The 19,692-nt window shown below is 44.0% G+C and overlaps 1 protein-coding gene across 1 annotated transcript in view; it reads left to right on the top strand.

Moving 5' to 3' along the window:
• Positions 1-11,922: 11,922 nt before the first annotated feature.
• crhr1.2.L (corticotropin releasing hormone receptor 1, gene 2 L homeolog) overlaps positions 11,923-19,692 on the top strand; it is a 66,084-nt gene continuing 58,314 nt past the window's right edge. The window contains exons 1-2 of the mRNA XM_018234883.2: positions 11,923-12,017; positions 18,400-19,115. Coding sequence (XP_018090372.1) covers positions 19,077-19,115 — 39 coding nt within the window. The 5' untranslated portion in view covers positions 11,923-12,017; positions 18,400-19,076. The remainder of the gene's footprint in view (positions 12,018-18,399; positions 19,116-19,692) is intronic.

Below are 19,692 nucleotides of genomic sequence, written 5' to 3'. Positions count from 1 at the left end.
AAGTGGAACATTTTATTTCCTCCCCTGATAAAGAACTTCTTTCTCCTGCAGGGTGCAGAGAGAATCATGTAAACAAAATCATCTCATTCCATTAGTTCCTTCCACCGCTAGGGACGGACCAACCGGCACAGGTGTCAGGGGGAAACTGCCTTGTGAGCTTCTCTTGGTGGTTATGGGTAATAAACCTCTTTGCTTTGATTGATACATCGGTGTAGGTTGAAGATACACCAAACAAAAAGCAATAAGGTGCTACTGAGTATTAACCTCAATAACTCACCATGTGTAGAAAGTGGTCCAGGTACACCAGCCCCCCAGCTCAAGTTAGCGGAAATCCAAGATGAGGGTATTAATACAGATAGGGCTACTGACACTCTAAGGAAGCCACAGGACCAACAAAAATAAAGTAAAATAAAATTTATTGGTAGAAATTTTAAAAATGATACATCTCAACGAGCCCTACGTGTTTCATGCCCGACAGGCACTTAGTCATGGGCTGAAGATCCCCCACATAATTCAGTTTTACTTTTGAGTAATGAAGATATTAATTACTCAGATGCAATAATAACCCTCTTTCATCATCTGTGGTGATTAATAAGCCAAGGCGTTTGCCTACAGATGGTCATTAAAAGGCACAAAGGCATAGGGCTGATTTACTACATATACAACCAATTGGCCATTCGTTTTTATCACCCTACTACATGTTAAATAATAATATAGCAAAGTTCTGACTGATTGCTGTGGAAAGCAAGTTAGTCTTATAGGCCACAAATGCGCATTTGTTTCTGCAGCAAGAGGACTTCCAAGTCAACAGGTAGTACTGGTTATATGCTCAAAGGAGATTTCTATGTTATTAAGGTATTGCCTTTGTGTTCCAGAGGTGAAGAAAACAAATTATAGAAGACTGAGGAGACTGAAATAATCCATTAGGGAGGCAATGAATCAAGAAGCTTTCAGAGAAACACCTACTCATCCATTACTTATGAGACAATGGGGTCATGCGCAAAAGGACTTATGAACCCAATTTTTTGGGCGCATCATCTCACTGAGAGTTTTGGACACAGTAAATAATGTGTTGTTTTAACCAGTGTCGGTTTGGGCCTCTTAAGGCCCACCAGAGAACCTGACATCTAGAGCCCACCATCATAGCAATGAGATGGCGAGAGCACCAAATTGCATAGAGGTTCAATAGGCTTCTGTGGCATGAGAAAAGTCTACTGGGATTATTTTCAGACTGGGGCCCACAGGGAAATCCTCTAATACTCCTATGGGCCAGACAAGCCCTGTTTTAAACCAATATTATGAAAAGTCTATCTCAGTTGAGTGAAAATAAATGAATCATTATCATGCCCTTTATCTATCAAGACAGTCATGATTGTCTGTCCATGCAGACGTTCAAGATGTTTAAAACTGACCAAGGGGAGAGATGTACAGTATTTCAGTGTTCCAGTTACTAAAAACTAGGGATGCACCGAATCCACTATTTTCGGCCGAATACCAAACCGAATTTGCATATGCAAATTAGGGGTAGGAAGGGGAAAACATTTTTTACTTCCTTGTTTTGTGACAAAAAGTCACACGGTTTCCCTCCCCGCCATTAATTTGCATATGCAAATTAGGATTCGGATTCGGTTTGGATGGGCAGAAGGATTCGGCCAAATTCCCTACTAGAAACCAATTCTCAGTGTAGGTGAATTCTACTGACTAAATTATGGTCCATCAGTAAAGTGTTGCTACTGTCCTCTCTGCAAAAATTTCTTAGGCTCAGTAGAAAAATTAACACTTGATGCTGAGCCTTGTAGAAGGTGTTTATGTAGACCTTGTCTCCTGGGGGACCTAGAGAGGTGGCAGGGGCTCTAGCTGAAGGTTGATTTAGAGAGAAAGCCTGCCTGAAAGCTAAACTTGAAGGCCAGTTAGGGTGAGATTTGGGATGGATATGGATGTCCTGGAACACATCCTTTTAACCAATGGTTGTTGGATGTTTTTGGTTCAAGTCCCCTTCGGAGCTCCAGGACATCAATATTCACCCCAAATCTCACCCTAAATGACCTTCAAGTTGAGCTTTTAGGTGTATCTTGAAGAGTAAGCAGACTTTCTCTCTAAAGAAACCTTTGGCTAGAGCCCCTGCCACTTCTCTAGGTCCCCCATGGGGCCAGCCCCACAGTTTGGGAACCACAGCTTTAAACCAAAAATATCTACGGCGCTGGATAACGGAACTTTCTATGGAATGTTATGGTCACCAGTGAAAGAGCTGCTGATAGATTGCAGTCCTACCACTGTTGTGGCAGAAGCATGGCTTGAAAACTCCATAATACTTGAACCCAAGGCTTGTGTCAGTTCATTCCCTGGTGCAAAAACTTGGTCCATGGTAATCAAATTATGAATCTTATGCATGTGCCAGGTCAAATATTATTTTTTCATCAAATTTCTGCCTCTGTATCTCTTAATAATTTGTCAATTGAAGGGCTAGTAATCATTTATCATTCTCATGTAGCATGACCATATTTATAATTTACAACGTCTAGGATTTATATCCTGAGATAGTGCTTGGAAATTGGATGCATATTAAATTGTGCCATTAATTTGCTTACTTATTGCATAAAGATTCTATGGCAGATCCAAATGACCTGTTCCAACATACGGCTATTTGACCCACCACTCCCTCCACTGGTCCCCCTCCAGCAATAAATATCACATAAAATGAGCTGGGTACTTTAGGTCTGACATTTATTACCTTTTCCTGAAATGGCCCCCAAACCCCAAGGGAAGCTGAAGCAATCTCATCTTATCCAATTATATGTTACAGGTATAAGGTAGGATGAAAGGGGCAGCCAACCTTCTGTCTGCTTACAGTTCCCCGGCATCCTCACGCAAAGCTGCTATTCTATTAAGAGTAATGGAAGCCTTGGGGTCTGTCACCTACTGCTCTTAATCATTAAGGAATAAAAATGACTGCCATTGAATCTCTTGTTCTTATCAGCCTGCCCTTTGCTTACCAGCCATACATTCTCAACAGCAGCAGGTATTTTGTATGCAGCATGTCATTTTGCATAGTCTAGTCAGGTCCTACTCTTCTGGGCCCTACTAAGCTCAACCCTTGTCAATGAAAGGGGTCCAAGAGAATGATTATAACCAATCCTCTTTCTTAATACATCAAAGTCATCTGGAAACAACTGTAAGTAACACCTACAGGATCTCTGGTGCTATCCTAGGCTCACCCACCAATATCCTACATCATACATACAAGTGGGCTCCTATTCTCTCTAAGCACTTGGGACAAAAAAAAAAATACTAGAGACACCAACATTGTGGACCCGTTGGCTCAGACCTGGTCTTCACTGGCCTGAGACGAACAGCACCCCCTCCCCCCAGCCTTCCTAGCAAAGGAAAATGTACCTGCAAGGGGATGGAGGTTTGTAGTGTTGACTTGTGGAGGACCCAAAGGGGGCCTGGCAGGCGTGTGAGGGGGCCCTGATATAGCAGCCTTGTTGGTGGATCTGCACATAGACATCAGGGGTCTATGGTGATAGCATGAAACTTAGGGGTAAAGTGGGGGTGGGAGCAACCAAGACAAGAGTAAATTATAAGAATCTTCCTTTACCTACAAAAAGTAGATGTTTCTGAGATCAAAGGGTGGACCAGAAAAAGTCCTGGTTTTACAAGAAGAAAAACATGATGGTAGGGGATCAGATGTGGCAATTAGACGAAGGTACTTCCATGCAATCACAGAAGGTTTTAGGATTAAAAAAGAGTTGGGAAAGGCTCTTGAAAATATATTTCGCTCTCCCTCTCTGAATATCATCCATCTTGTTCTTGTAATAGCCTTCAAAGCCTTGTGGTTTAATGGCTGAAGGTGAAACCTTAGAGGGAGGACAAAGAAAGTGAGTCAAAGACAAAAAATAGCTGATATGGGTTAGATTTGTACTTATTGATTAGAACTGAAAGGGAGCTCTCATATGACAGTCAGAGGTTTGTTGACAGAAAGGTGTGCGATGCGGAGTCTGCCCAGCGTTGAGTAGACCAACTGATGTCTAAACTGACATTGATACATGGTAGATGGATTTATCCATGCTGTTAATAGCAATCTCATTTTATATCCTATGGCCTGTTGATAGGACCATGCATCACAGATTTATCAGGCACCAGGAGTGGTGAAAGATATGGCTTCTGGGATATTAATGAGAGATATCAACAGTGACAGTTAATATCAAGGCTGTTCAAATTGTAGCCTCTGGCTGATGTTGGTTGATTGGAAATTAAAAACATAGGGTACAATGTGTAGAGGTTCTGGAGTGCAAACTACAGCTTCCAGCATGTTTTCAGGTGATGCTAGAGAGTTGTTACTCAACAGTTTACAGTTTAAGGAGGCCCTAGATATATAAATAATGTTGTCCTATGTTTGGTGATTTTCCAAGAGCCTACAATGGCCACCTACATTGAAATTTGGGAAGTAGAAGTTTAACAGGGGCATTACAGGGACCATTTATGGTTTTAGAAAATATTAAGTGGGTTATCAGACTTTTGTTTTAAAGGTTACTCTCCATGACGTTGCCTGGGGCCACTATATAATTAAGAGTCATTCTCTCGGTTTCCTTCGACAGATCAACCATGGCTGCTCCTGAAGATTCACAGATACTGAAATAATGAAAGCTTCCTGCCAATGATTATGTTTAATGAACATTTGTAAGAAATAAAGTATAACCTAATTACAAAGAATGTACATTTTTCCCTTTTTAAGAGAGTTCTGGTTTCAATTTTTAAACAAGGTCAGAAATACATTATTTGAGTTAGAATAATATCCTGGCAAAGTACAAAAAAAGTCACATAAATGACCTTTTTATTTCCAGAATTCACCACCACCCCCTTAAAGCTTAGACCTTTAATTTTCCATTCTACTCCTCTTGAATAGAGCACAAAGAGTGGAGCTTTTGTACAGCACTCCACTATGGTGTTCCTTTTACCATGCTATCAACAATTCTATTTACTTACATTAACTACAGCCAATATGAATTGGCAAGTCTGATTTCCTAAAAGCTGAAGAGAAGCTGCCACATTTCTACCCTGGTGGCAGACGACTACTATATAATGGAGTTCCATTTCATTAACATCTCAAATGTCCACCCAGATGATTGGTTCCCTGCCTGGGTCACGGTTACATTAAGTTACCTCTGTTACTGTATGTTAAATTTATTGCTGCCCAGAGAGGAAAATAGGAGGCCCCCCCTGCCCAATAGTCCAATGCTTGACCGATAGTCTCATTGACCTTGTTCTGTTTTGCAAGCATCTCATTACCTGGGCAGCTTTTGCTGCCTCGAAGGACCTCATTGTGGATTTGTGCAGCCTTTTGCTTGTTACTAGGGGTCCAGTGGTGCAACAATTAGGGGAGTAGACCCCATGACTGCAGTGTCACCCAAAACACAGAGGGGGGCTTTATCCCCAATACCCACCACCGCCATCGCATGGCACCAGATTATAGCTGCATAGAGAATCTTCATTTTGAATAATAATGGGACCTGCCATCTCTCTTCCTCTTCTAAGATAAAATGACTGTCTGTGGCTGTGGGATAGCAGGTATAGTAGGGAGAGATGGTGTCTATAGTAACAGTGGATAATAGTCTCTGGGAAGGGAGTGTGGCTTTTGTATAGCAGGTATAGTAGGGAGAGATGGTGTCTATAGTAACAGTGGATAATAGTCTCTGGGAAGGGAGTGTGACTGTGGGATAGCAGGTATAGTAGGGAGAGATGGTGTCTATAGTAACAGTGGGATAATAGTCTCTGGGAAGGGAGTGTGACTGTGGGATAGCAGGTATAGTAGGGAGAGATGGTGTCTATAGTAACAGTGGATAATAGTCTCTGGGAAGGGAGTATGACTGTGGGATAGCAGGTATAGTAGGGAGAGATGGTGTCTATAGTAACAGTGGATAATAGTCTCTGGGAAGGGAGTGTGACTGTGGGATAGCAGGTATAGTAGGGAGAGATGGTGCCTATAGTAACAGTAGATAATAGTCTCTGGGAAGGGAGTGTGACTGAGGGATAGCAGGTATAGTAGGGAGAGATGGTGTCTATAGTAACAGTGGATAATAGTCTCTGGGAAGGGAGTGTGACTGTGGGATAGCAGGTATAGTACGGAGAGATGGTGTCTATAGTAACAGTGGTATAATAGTCTCTGGGAAGGGAGTGTGACTGTGGGATAGCAGGTATAGTAGGGAGAGATGGTGTCTATAGTAACAGTGGATAATAGTCTCTGGGAAGGGAGTGTGACTGTGGGATAGCAGGTATAGTAGGGAGAGATGGTGCCTATAGTAACAGTGGATAATAGTCTCTGGGAAGGGAGTGTGACTGTGGGAAAGCAGGTATAGTAGGGAGAGATGGTGCCTATAGTAACAGTGGATAATAGTCTCTGGGAAGGGACTGTGGGATAGCAGGTATAGTAGGGGAGAGAAAGTGTGTATAGTAACAGGTATAGTAGTGTGACATGCCGCAGTAAATCATGCAACTAAAACTGAACTGTTTATTTAATGGAAACATTCCCATTGCTCCTGTCTGTGAGTAAGTAGGACCAAACATGAACCATGATCAGAAATCAAAAATTCATATTTCAGAGGGATATTCTGTTATTACCATGAATTTTCATGCCGACATCAAAGCCAGAGCATTTTGTTCTATTTAGATTAATACTGTATTTCCCTGCATGGTCTATTAGCAGCCAAGGGTCAGCCTGCAGCCAATTCTTCTTATTGCCTTTAATCCCGTGACTGGCAGAGGAGCAGTCGGCACATTCTTCAGCTAAAAGGGTCATTTTATTCCCTCGACTTGTTCCTACAGATCCCTCCATCCAACGACTCCCTACGTCTCCAACTATAAATATAGAGAGTTCAATAAAAACACACAATTCACATCTCTGGTCCCTTAGGGAGACCGGATTTCTGCACAGCTCAAAGGTGCCACAAATCTTCTCTTCCCCACGGCGAGAATAAAGATGTCAGTCATCAGGGGACAGGACAAAAGTATTGGTGTGACACAGGATTTCAGCTTCTTATTATAGGGAGCGAGGCTCGGCGATACCTAAGGGATAAGCTTGAGAGACGAGGGGATTAAAGGATTCAACAAAATACAGCAGAGAAACATATTAGCGATAAAGGGAACTGAACAAACAACTGAGACCCAATGGACGGCAAAGGCAAAAGGAGTTCCATGTTAAAGAGGTGGTGGATTCAGAGCTCTGCCTTCCAGCAGAAGTAAATATAACCGTAACAAAACGATAAAGCTTAAAAAAAGAGCATCATAGAAACAGGTCAATGCAAGGCAATTAAAGCTAAAGGATTCACAGTACGTCAGACTGAGAGTTAAAGGTCAAATTCCGCTTCTAAAAGAAACCTTAAAAGCCTTGCTCAGCCGCGAAATGCAACGCAGCACTCCGCTGGGGGTGGGAGAAATTGTCACTTTTGATCTGTATTTATAGATCCTATTTATTGCAGCTTTGCAGCAGGATCAGTGCGTGGATTACGATATTAGAAGAAGTGACATCAGCCGTTTCTGAAAACGAAAAATTGTGGGGGGTAAAGCCTCGTAACGAAGCATGGAGCAGCAGAAAAAGCGAAATACAGATGCAAATTAGGGGTGGGAAGGGGAAAACATTTTTCTACTTCCTTGTTTTGCGACAAAAAGTCACGCGATTTCCCTCCCCACCCTAATTCGCATATGCAAATTAGGATTCGGATTCGGTTCGACTGGACAGAAGGATTCGGCCAAATCCGAATCCTGCTGAAAAAGTCTGAATCCCGAACCGAATCCTGGATTCGGCGCATCCCTAATAACAAGCGAGTTGTAAAATTGCCGTCACCCAGTTGGAAGAGCGAGGAATCCTTAAATGAACTCTCAGGCTGCCGTCCCCCCCAGGCATCTGTAGGGTGCTTGTGTAACAAGTAAAATGTCAGGATTAGCTTCAATCACCAGAAAGTGCAGCTAAAAAGCTTCCAGTCTTAACAGCTCTGTTGCCAGGGGGTCACTGACGCGTGGGTTCTCAGGCTGCATGAAGCGCGTTTCCCACCACCCCCTCCCCTATTTCTCTATGTTTGCTCTCAGTAGTGTTAAATTAGTGCGGCTAGGTGTGGATTAGGGGAAAAGAGCCAAATAATATCGGCAGAAGACTTGGAGATCAGTCGGATCGTCGATCGGGCTGGATGGAAAATTTTGATCAGGTGTCTTTGAAGTCAACCAAAAATGGGCCATTGTTAGTGCTGAATGGTCAGATACAGGTAGAATTCTATTGTTTCTCTCTGTATATCTGACCATTCAGTTCTACACATGTGTATTGGAACCAATGATCTTTCTTGGAAACATCTTGTCCAAAAAAGATCGTAATTGTTACGTCTATGGCCACCTTAAAGGGATAATGTCATTTGAAAATTATTTTTTTTCAAAACGAATCAGTTAATAGTGCTGCTCCAGCAGAATTCTGCACTGAAATCCATTTCTCAAAAGAGCAAACAGATTTTTTTATATTCAATGTTGAAATCTGACATGGGGCTAGACATATTGTCAATTTCCCAGCTGCCCCAAGTCATGTGACTTGTGCTCTGAAAAACTTCAATCACTCTTTACTGCTGTACTGCAAGTTGGAGTGATATCACCCCCTCCCTTCCCCCCCAGCAGCCAAACAAAAGAACAATGGGAAGGTAACCAGATAACAGCTCCCTAACACAAGATAACAGCTGCCTGGTAGATCTAAGAACAACACTCAATAGTAAAAACCCATGTCCCACTGAGACACATTCAGTTACATTGAGAAGGAAAAACAGCAGCCTGCCAGAAAGCATTTCTCTCCTAAAGTGCAGGCACAAGTCACATGACCAGGGGTAGCTGGGAAATTGACAAAATGTCTAGCCCCATGTCAGATTTCAAAATTGAATATAAAAAAATCTGTTTGCTCTTTTGAGAAATGGATTTCAGTGCAGAATTCTGCTGGAGTAGCACTATTAACTGATGTGTTTTGAAAAAAACATGTTTTCTGATGACAGAATCCCTTTAAGGTTGGTAGGTGTTGGATTCAGGGTCATTACAGTCAGTCAAAAGTGCAGCCCCTCCTGCTCATCTCGTTGTTCCAGAATCCTCTACATATTAGAGGTGTTGGGGCCCTGGACTTTGTAAAAGCAATGTGGCCCCACCCAAGCAATGTGGCCCCACTCAAAGTTACCCTTTTGTATCTGGGATCTCTTACAGGCGTTGGACCTTTTATCCAGCGTCCCAAAATCCAGAACACTGAAAATCGGGAAATGGAAGGTTCCCTTAACCTGCTTCCAAATCCACTCCAAATCCTTTTCAAAAGGGAGGAGTATAAAGAGGAGGTTTAAATCCTAAATTCCCAACCCTTCCCCCTCAATAGGTCAATGCTACCCAAAAATAGATTTTAGCACAGCACTCAGAATTCAGGGAAAACCCTTAAGGCCGCCATACACGGGCTGATAAAAGCTGCCGACAGACCGAGTCGGTAGCTCATTGGCCGTTTGGGGCATCCCATGGGCTTCCCCAATCGATATCTGGCCAAAATCTCGATCCTGCAGGTTAAAAAAACCCTATCAGATCACGACCGAATCTGTGCGTCTATGGGGTCCCGCGATCTGACCGCCCATATCGGATCCACTCTGATCTGATCGTTGGGCCCTATGTGGACATATCGGGAAGAGATCTGCTCATGTAGCGACATTGCCTTTAGTCTTCCAGATAAAGTTCCCATACCTGTATCCAAAATACATGGGACCATGGGATTTCTGCACATTAAGTCTATATTTATTTTGGAGCGTCACTTTTCCAATCTCTATCACTCCATGTTGAGTTGGACAAACGTGGGCAGATTTTACTCATCATTGATCCACATAGGGAACTAAATAATCAGTGGTGTACTTTTTTACCAATATATGTTGAGATTGCTCATTAATTAGGGACCCCTTTACCTACTGGGCCCCACTAAAGCAGCAAGGTCTGAGTCCTCGGTAGTTACACTTCTGTAAACGATGGTCTCCCTGATGGACATGTGACTGGGATTTGGGCAGCTCCTGATGGGGTCAGCAAGTATAATCCCCATAGGGTGAGGACCCCAGTGCCCAAACATTGATGAATTCCTTGGCCTAAGAGTCTGACATGTAATTGGACGTATCACTGCAGTGACCCCTGCGAGAAAATACTCCAGAAATGGGATGTTCGTGCAATAAACAGCCAATATTTTCCTATATCTAGCCGTGATGTTCCGTGCAATGAAACTCAGCCTAAAATTTATTCCGGCTCCTTGGAAACCTGCTTAGATTGGCTAAAAATAAAATGTCCTGCAGCGTGGGCAGCCACCCAGCCCTTATCTCAAATAACAGAGGAGACATATTTGCTTTATTCTTCTCTCTTTGCCCTGTTTGTGTGTAGCCGGTGTTAGAGGGTGACTGCAGAGTAAATGTAGGACTCATGCCCGAGACATACACATGTTTCTGCTACACGCGTGAGCTGCCCAAATGCACATTTGCAACAGATTGAGTTGTGGGTTTACAATTTGCATCATGCGGAAGAAGGACAGATCCTTGTAGTTGGCTGATGACCCCACACTTGCACCAGCTCTGCTCATTGACTATCTGATCAACTGTTACTTTGTCCTACGACTCCGACCATTGGTAATGTCCTCACTGTCCCTCTTTAACATTGTCATGTGCTCACTGTGCTCTCACTGTAACTCCCTGCAATACTGTTATGCGCTCACTGTAACTCCCTGCAATACTGTAATGCACTCACTGTAACTCCCTGCAATACTGTAATGCACTCACTGTAACTCCCTGCAATACTGTAATGCACTCACTGTAACTCCCTGCAATACTGTAATGCACTCACTGTAACTCCCTGCAACACTGTAATGCACTCACTGTAACTCCCTGCAATACTGTAATGCACTCACTGTAACTCCCTGCAATACTGTAATGCACTCACTAACTCCCTGCAATACTGTAATGCACTCACTAACTCCCTGCAATACTGTAATGCACTCACTGTAACTCCCTGCAATACTGTAATGCACTCATTGTAACTCCCTGCAATACTGTAATGCACTCACTAACTCCCTGCAATACTGTAATGCTCTCACTGTAACTCCCTGCAATACTGTAATGCTCTCACTGTAACTCCCTGCAATACTGTAATGCACTCACTGTAACTCCCTGCAACACTGTAATGCACTCACTGTAACTCCCTGCAATACTGTAATGCACTCACTGTAACTCCCTGCAACACTGTAATGCACTCACTGTAACTCCCTGCAACACTGTAATGCACTCACTGTAACTCCCTGCAACACTGTAATGCACTCACTGTAACTCCCTGCAATACTGTAATACATTCATTGCAATTCCCTGCCATACTGTGATGCAGTCATTGTAACTCCCTGCAAAACTGTAATAAACTCACTGTAACTCCCTGCAATACTGTAATAAACTAACTGTAAGTCCCTGTGATACGCTAATGCATGCACTTAAGGCTACCAGATCGCATAAATACAATCACAGCAGCCCTGCCCTGATCTGGTAAGCTTACATTCATTGTGACTCCTTGTGGCACACTACTCCCTGCGACGTTGCTATTCGAGACCTAAAAAGAACTTCTCTCACCTTCCTGTGTTTCTCCTCTGTGTAACTGTCTCCTCTGTGTAACTGTCTCCTCTGTGTAACTGTCTCCTCTGTGTAACTGTCTCCTGTACATTCTGAAAGCAGCCCCGACCCCTCTCGCCCGTGACACCCTGCCCTTCTGACACCGTCACTAATACAGGAAGGGGGGGAACTGAAACACTAGTCACAAAATAGCAACAGCAGCTGTCCCAGCAATTCTTTTCTGTAACAACCCCAACCCCCTCCCTTCTATTTTTTTCATCTAATCTTTCCCCATCATTTCATTCCTCCCAGTCTTTCAAGGCTTGTGTTCCATCACACCCAGCTGCAGATCCTGGCGCCCATATCCAACATGGCGCTCTCTCCCGTCTGTGACACGTACAGGTGATGTAAATGTTCAGTGTTTATCGCTGTCTGCCCATGTACACTAACACACACACTCACTAACACACACACACTCACTAACACACTTACAGAAACACACACTCTGCACTTACACACATGCCTGGGCTTAGTGCCATCTGTTGCTACAGAGCTCAGGCCTACCTACCAATGGGGCCAGGGAACAATTACAGCTCTGTCTTATTCCTCACTCTCTACTTTAAGTCACTTTACTATTGGCTTGAAAACAAAAATCATAGCAGCAAGGGAAATGCCATCCAAGAAGAAGTGAGAGAGAAATAAGAAGGAGCTGACATAAGAATGACATTTTGTAATGGGCACATGATGAAAAGATGCAAGTGAGAGATGGTGCCTATAGTAACAGTGGATTATAGTCTCTGGGAAGGGAGTGTGACTGTGGGATAGCAGGTATAGTAGGGAGAGATGGTGCCTATAGTAACAGTGGATAATAGTCTCTGGGAAGGGAGTGTGACTGTGGGATAACAGGTATAGTAGGGAGAGATGGTGTCTATAGTAACAGTGGATAATAGTCTCTGGGAAGGGAGTGTGACTGTGGGATAGCAGGTATAGTAGGGAGAGATGTGTCTATAGTAACAGTGGATAATAGTCTCTGGGAAGGGAGTGTGACTGTGGGATAGCAGGTATAGTAGGGAGAGATGGTATCTATAGTAACAGTGGGATAATAGTCTCTGGGAAGGGAGTGTGACTGTGGGATAGCAGGTATAGTAGGGAGAGATGGTGTCTATAGTAACAGTGGATAATAGTCTCTGGGAAGGGAGTGTGACTGTGGGATAGCAGGTATAGTAGGGAGAGATGGTGCCTATAGTAACAGTGGGATAATAGTCTCTGGGAAGGGAGTGTGACTGTGGGATAGCAGGTATAGTAGGGAGAGATGGTGTCTATAGTAACAGTGGATAATAGTCTCTGGGAAGGGAGTGTGACTGTGGGATAGCAGGTATAGTAGGGAGAGATGGTGCCTATAGTAACAGTGGATAATAGTCTCTGGGAAGGGAGTGTGACTGTGGGATAACAGGTATAGTAGGGAGAGATGGTGTCTATAGTAACAGTGGATAATAGTCTCTGGGAAGGGAGTGTGACTGTGGGATAGCAGGTATAGTAGGGAGAGATGTGTCTATAGTAACAGTGGATAATAGTCTCTGGGAAGGGAGTGTGACTGTGGGATAGCAGGTATAGTAGGGAGAGATGGTATCTATAGTAACAGTGGGATAATAGTCTCTGGGAAGGGAGTGTGACTGTGGGATAGCAGGTATAGTAGGGAGAGATGGTGTCTATAGTAACAGTGGATAATAGTCTCTGGGAAGGGAGTGTGACTGTGGGATAGCAGGTATAGTAGGGAGAGATGGTGCCTATAGTAACAGTGGATAATAGTCTCTGGGAAGGGAGTGTGACTGTGGGATAGCAGGTATAGTAGGGAGAGATGGTATCTATAGTAACAGTGGGATAATAGTCTCTGGGAAGGGAGTGTGACTGTGGGATAGCAGGTATAGTAGGGAGAGATGGTGTCTATAGTAACAGTGGATAATAGTCTCTGGGAAGGGAGTGTGACTGTGGGATAGCAGGTATAGTAGGGAGAGATGGTGCCTATAGTAACAGTGGGATAATAGTCTCTGGGAAGGGAGTGTGACTGTGGGATAGCAGGTATAGTAGGAAGAGATGGTGCCTATAGTAACAGTGGGATAATAGTCTCTGGAAGGGAGTGTGACTGTGGGATAGCAGGTATAGTAGGAAGAGATGGTGCCTATAGTAACAGTGGGATAATAGTCTCTGGGAAGGGAGTGTGACTGTGGGATAGCAGGTATAGTAGGGAGAGATGGTGCCTATAGTAACAGTGGATAATAGTCTCTGGGAAGGGAGTGTGACTGTGGGATAGCAGGTATAGTAGGGAGAGATGGTATCTATAGTAACAGTGGGATAATAGTCTCTGGGAAGGGAGTGTGACTGTGGGATAGCAGGTATAGTAGGGAGAGATGGTGTCTATAGTAACAGTGGATAATAGTCTCTGGGAAGGGAGTGTGACTGTGGGATAGCAGGTATAGTAGGGAGAGATGGTGCCTATAGTAACAGTGGGATAATAGTCTCTGGGAAGGGAGTGTGACTGTGGGATAGCAGGTATAGTAGGAAGAGATGGTGCCTATAGTAACAGTGGGATAATAGTCTCTGGGAAGGGAGTGTGACTGTGGGATAGCAGGTATAGTAGGGAGAGATGGTGCCTATAGTAACAGTGGGATAATAGTCTCTGGGAAGGGAGTGTGACTGTAGGATAGCAGGTATAGTAGTGAGAGATGGTGTCTATAGTAACAGTGGATAATAGTCTCTGGGAAGGGAGTGTGACTGTGGGATAGCAGGTATAGTAGGGAGAGATGGTGTCTATAGTAACAGTGGATAATAGTCTTTGGGAAGGGAGTGTGACTGTGGGATAGCAGGTATAGTAGGGAGAGATGGTGCCTATAGTAACAGTGGATATTAGTCTCTGGGAAGGGAGTGTGACTGTAGGATAGCAGGTATAGTAGGGAGAGGTGCCTATAGCAACAGTGGGGATAGTGGTCTCTGGGTAGATTCAGAGTTTTCTGGATAACAGATCCCATACCTGTACTATTTAATTCAGAGCAGTACAGAAATAGTTCCAATAAATATATATGATATTTCCCTTAGGACTGGGAGAAGTGTGGGGTGGGGGGTGCTGATGGGCGCAGGGAGAGGGGGTGGAAATGTGTAGAAAGAGGGATGACTAGTTTGTCTCTACTGAAAGAATTAATTGACAGAGATAAAGAGCGTGTGAGGCGAGCGGAGAGTGAGGAGAGGGTTCAGTATGGAGGAGGCAGGGGGGTTTGTGTTGCTGATGAAGACAATAATGGATGAGTCTGACACAGAGAGGTGGAGGGTAAAAGAGGCAGAAAACAGCAGTAGAGATATTTGGGGCACGGAGATAGACGAGATAGAGCTGAAGTCACATGTGCAGAATAATAACCATTTTTTACTCCTCTGGTACAATCACCCATACATTCTATGCAAATGTGCTGTGGGAACTGTCCTACTGCTTGCATCAGTGTAGTACAGGACTGAGCCAGTGGGACACTGGGAAAAAACCTGGTGGGCCTCACGACGACCCCTGATCATCCAGGTCCACTTGTTCCTTGGTGAGTGACAGGAGCTGATAGCAGCGTCAGTAAGGAGTCAAGTGCATAGGGTATGTGGTGTGCGGTGGGGGAGGGAAGGGTCGGTGGTGCTCATAACTCAGGTGGGGGTCGCCAGTGGGCCCAGGAAACCCCAGTCTGACACTGGCTAATTACATACTCTCTAATTATGACAATGAAAATGGTGTCACTAATATTAAAGTGAAACAGTGACGGCTTTAGATTTCTGCAGGGAGGCTCTGCAACAGGAGAGCGAGAGAGAGAGCGAGAGAGAGCGAGAGAGACTGCATGTGTGGGAGAGAGCTGGAGACTAATGAGACAGGGGGATGCAGAAGAGAAATCAGGGGGATTCTAGATACTGATATTTAGAAGAGAGTTGTGATTCCAGACTGAGATCTGGGGGTAGTTTAATTGACAGAGCCCCAGTTCATGAGCTGTAGGACAAGGAACGTTGGCATCGCTCTTCACTTGGCAGTCGTTCTCTGCAGTGCAGGGATGTCTGGCTGTGTAATCTCCTGCAGTGATGCCAGGGACAATAAAGCACTCGCAGGCATCCAGCGCATGATCTGAGCAACGAGGGGCTGCCACTGTCTCAACCAGACCCCTCCAGCCTTCCAGAGGGGCATTGGAGGAGAGCGCTGGATCCTTGTCACACAGCTCAAGGGTTAATAATACAAAAAGGGCATTAAAGGGATCTTCACCATCGCTAATGCCACATTAGTTCAGGAGTCAGAATTAGTAATGCACAGACTTTAAACAGTCACTAATAATACATTTAAGCTGGACAGGTTGCTTGCAACTGAAATTACCTACATTTACAGTATTCGAGCGCAGGAGCAGAAATGTAAACGGCCGACTCCCAGACATTATTCTAAAGAATTAAAATGCGATCGCAGGATGCAGGGATTTGTAGTTCAACTGCAGAATAGCTACAGGATGGTTTGTACAGGTATGGGACCTTTTATCCAGAATCCTCGGGACCTGGGGCTTTCCGGATAACGATAACTTTCCGTAATTTGGATCTTCATACTTTAAGTCTACTACAAAATCATGTCAACGTTAAATAAACCCAATAGGCTGGTTTTGCTTCCAATAAAGATTAATTGGATCTTAGTTGGGATCAAGTACAGGTATGGGACCTGTTATCCAGAATTCTCAGGACCTGGGGTTTTCCAGATAACGTATCTTTCCGTAATTTAGATCTTCATACCTTTAGTCTACTAGAAAATCATGTCAGCATTAAATAAACCCAATAGGCTGGTTTTGCCTCCAATAAGGATTAATTATATCTTAGTTGGGATCAAATACAGGTATGGGACCTGTTATCCAGAATTCTCAGGACCTGGGGATTTCAGGATAATGGATCTTTCCATAATTTGGATCTTCACACCTTAAGTCTACTAGAAAATCATGTAAAATCAAATAAACCCAATAGGCAGGTTTTTCTTCCAATAAAGATCAATTATATCTTAGTTGGGATCAAGTACAAGTACAGGTACGGGACCTGTTATCCAGAATGCTGGGGACCTGGGGTTTTCCAGATAACGGATCTTTCCATAATTTGTATTCTCATACCTTAAGTCTACTAGAAAATCATGTAAACATGAATTAAACCCAATAGGCTGGTTTTGCTTCCAATAAGGATTAATTATATCTTAGTTGGGATCAAATACAAGCGACTGTTTTATTATTACACAGAAAAAGGAAATCCTTTTTAATACTCTGATTATTTGGATGAAATGGAGTTTATGGTTGACGGACGTTCCGTAATTCGGATCTTTCTGGATAACAGGTTTCCAGATAACGGATCCCATACCTGTATAGGCTCAATATGCAGTATTTTGCCCCTACTACTAGCACTAATGGCAGCTTTGGCACAACTGGGACGGGCACAGGTGGAGAGGCAGAAACATACTGGTATCAGTGGATAGATGATAAACCCCCAGCATGAAATGCAGCAGAACAAGTGGACAGCGGCAGAATCACTCAGACAAATAGATTTTACTCCTTTCTCCGAGAACTTTCGATTCACATTCACAGGGGGGCACTGGGGGGAGGGGGTTAAAACAAAAAGGGCAATATTGATATGTGCTGCCTTAAACGCACACGTGGAGTTAAATGATCCAGTTTCTAGGAATCCATCCAAGAAATGTGATGCCCTTTGCCTGGTGACGTTGTTGGACCCGCCACAGGGCTGTAGTTATCAGGGAAGAGTTTTTGTTTAGTGCCATAAAAAGCTGGACTGAAATAGAGAAGACAAATTGCTATAATTTCACTTTTTCCCACTAGAACTGTCACCTGTCCAGTTCGGACATTTGGCGTCTGGTTCCAGCTTTGCAAGGATCTGAAATCCAGACAGAAGAACAAAGGGGACACTGTATTTATCTGAAGTGTCTGGGATACATTCTAGGTTCTGTGTTCACTTTTTGGGGCATAAAAATAAGCACAAAACACCATTTTTTTGCATTCTGCCCCAAAGAATGGAGTTGTGCCCTGCTGTGAATACAGTGCTACCTGCAATTGGCACTGCTGTATTCATTAGGGCATGAGATTGGTTGGACATGGGTACCAGGTAACTTGATAAAGATTCAGGATGCAAGCTCCACCTCTATTCACCACCAGCCAATGGGTGCAGGGATCCCTTGCACCTGAGAACTGCACCTCAGACCAGATTCCTAGTCCGGCACAAAATGCAGGTCACACCTGAAATCCCACGGGTGCAATTTCGGACACATTAGGACAACCTTATTTCCCACAGACTACAACCAGGTTTTAGAGAATTAGCCATGAACATGCGATAGGGAACATTGATTGTAAGCTCCAGTGGAATATGTCAGCTTTATGTAAAGAATTTTTTCCTAAATTTGAATTTGTAAGAGGACTAGTAAAAATGTTCAACCGTTTATAAAAAAAAAAAAAAAGTAATAGAAATTGTCAGCTCTTTGTATAAAAGACAGAAGTGAACAAAGCAGAGGGGACACTGAGCAGCCTGTTGACAGGGATAGAAAGCAGGAGAGTATTTCTATGGCACATAATAAAAATGATCAATGAATGACTTTTAAATCATGTTGTAGGGATTCCTGGATGAAGAGCAGAGTTCTCAGCCTGTTTAGTTGGGTGCTCTAAGGGTGCACCAAAATCCTTCTCCATCCATTAAAACTTTGGGCTAATGGCAAGTTTCTTTTCTCTTTTTTTTTTCTTCCTTTTAGGTAATTTACCATCCTGAAGGGTGAGAATTAGAGAAGGAAGAGACGGCAGAAGGAGGAGAGAAGAAGCCTGGCTCCGTACCTTGGGAGAGTAGGAGACAGAGGGAGGGAGAAGGAGGCAGAGAGGAGGAGGGGAGGGAAAGGGTTGCAAAGAGAGAAGAGGCAGAGGAATAGATGCACAAAAGAAAGGAGAGGGGAAAACTGATGAAAGAAGAGAGGTAGACAGTAGGGGAAGGGGGAAAGACGCTGCAGGCTCAGGAGAGGGAGATGGAAGAGAGATTAGACATATTGAGTTATGCAGAAGAGGGAGGTTAGACAGAAGGCCAAAGAAGCATTCCCGGGAACAGGGTAAAAGACTGAGGGAAAGAGAAGAGAGTGCTGATAAGGGATCCAAGGGAAGGGGATAGAAACTAATACATCCACCAACCCACTCATAGTGCCTGACTACCCTTCCACCTATCCCATCCTCTGCCATCCCCTGCGCCCACACACCTGCACCTCTGCCTGCCTCTCCGCAACCCTCCCCATGCCCCTAGTTTGGCTCTGGCTGCCACACCTGACTCTGTCCATGGATTAAAAAGTCTTCAGCGTCCCAGGGGAGCATCACTGCCTCCTCCTCTGAGATTTGACTGGGCACCATCTGTGAAGCCGGCTGCTGCCATCAAGATCTAAATAGCAGGATGCTGTTGGCCAAAACTCCATCTCTACTACTGGTGCAGGTAGGAACAGTGTGTGTGCAGAAATGCAGCTTGTCTTGCATCGGATCAGTTATTATCCCCCTGCCCAGCAGATACCACGGCTTGCCCATGATAGGGTTAACCATTTGGAAGCCTGAGAAACAAGGGGTTAAGCCAAAGGTGTAACATTTGGTATAATTAAGGGAAATTACAGAATGAACTTTTTATTCTATTATTTAGGATCTGACTTGGTTTGTGATGTCATAGAGGTGACAGGGAAGCGGACTTTTCGGGTTTGTACCTTGTGCGCTGGGCAGGGGAAACGTATACTGAGCCCCGCTGTGTCCATATCTGAAAAAGAGCGTTTGGAAGGAGCACAAGGGTTTATTTATATACAGAGCGGTATAAGCAGGTGCAACCACCCTGAGCCCTTTGTGGGGTCACCTAGGGGGGCAATTGTTTGTAGAAGGAAAATTAATCTCCCTTTACTCTCCCACTGATTTATATTAGGACTGTCTGATCTGCTGCCTCTTTTACTACGACTCCCAGCATTCCCTGACAGCCTAAAGCTCCCCATAGACGCGACGATTCTTCTTGCCGAACGACCGATTTTAGGGAA

This window comes from Xenopus laevis, chromosome 9_10L, assembly GCF_017654675.1.
Source record: "Xenopus laevis strain J_2021 chromosome 9_10L, Xenopus_laevis_v10.1, whole genome shotgun sequence".
In the NCBI taxonomy this organism is placed as follows: Eukaryota; Metazoa; Chordata; class Amphibia; order Anura; family Pipidae; genus Xenopus; species Xenopus laevis.
The sequence above is the reverse complement of the archived record's forward strand: the minus strand, read 5'-3'. Positions and strand labels throughout refer to the sequence as shown.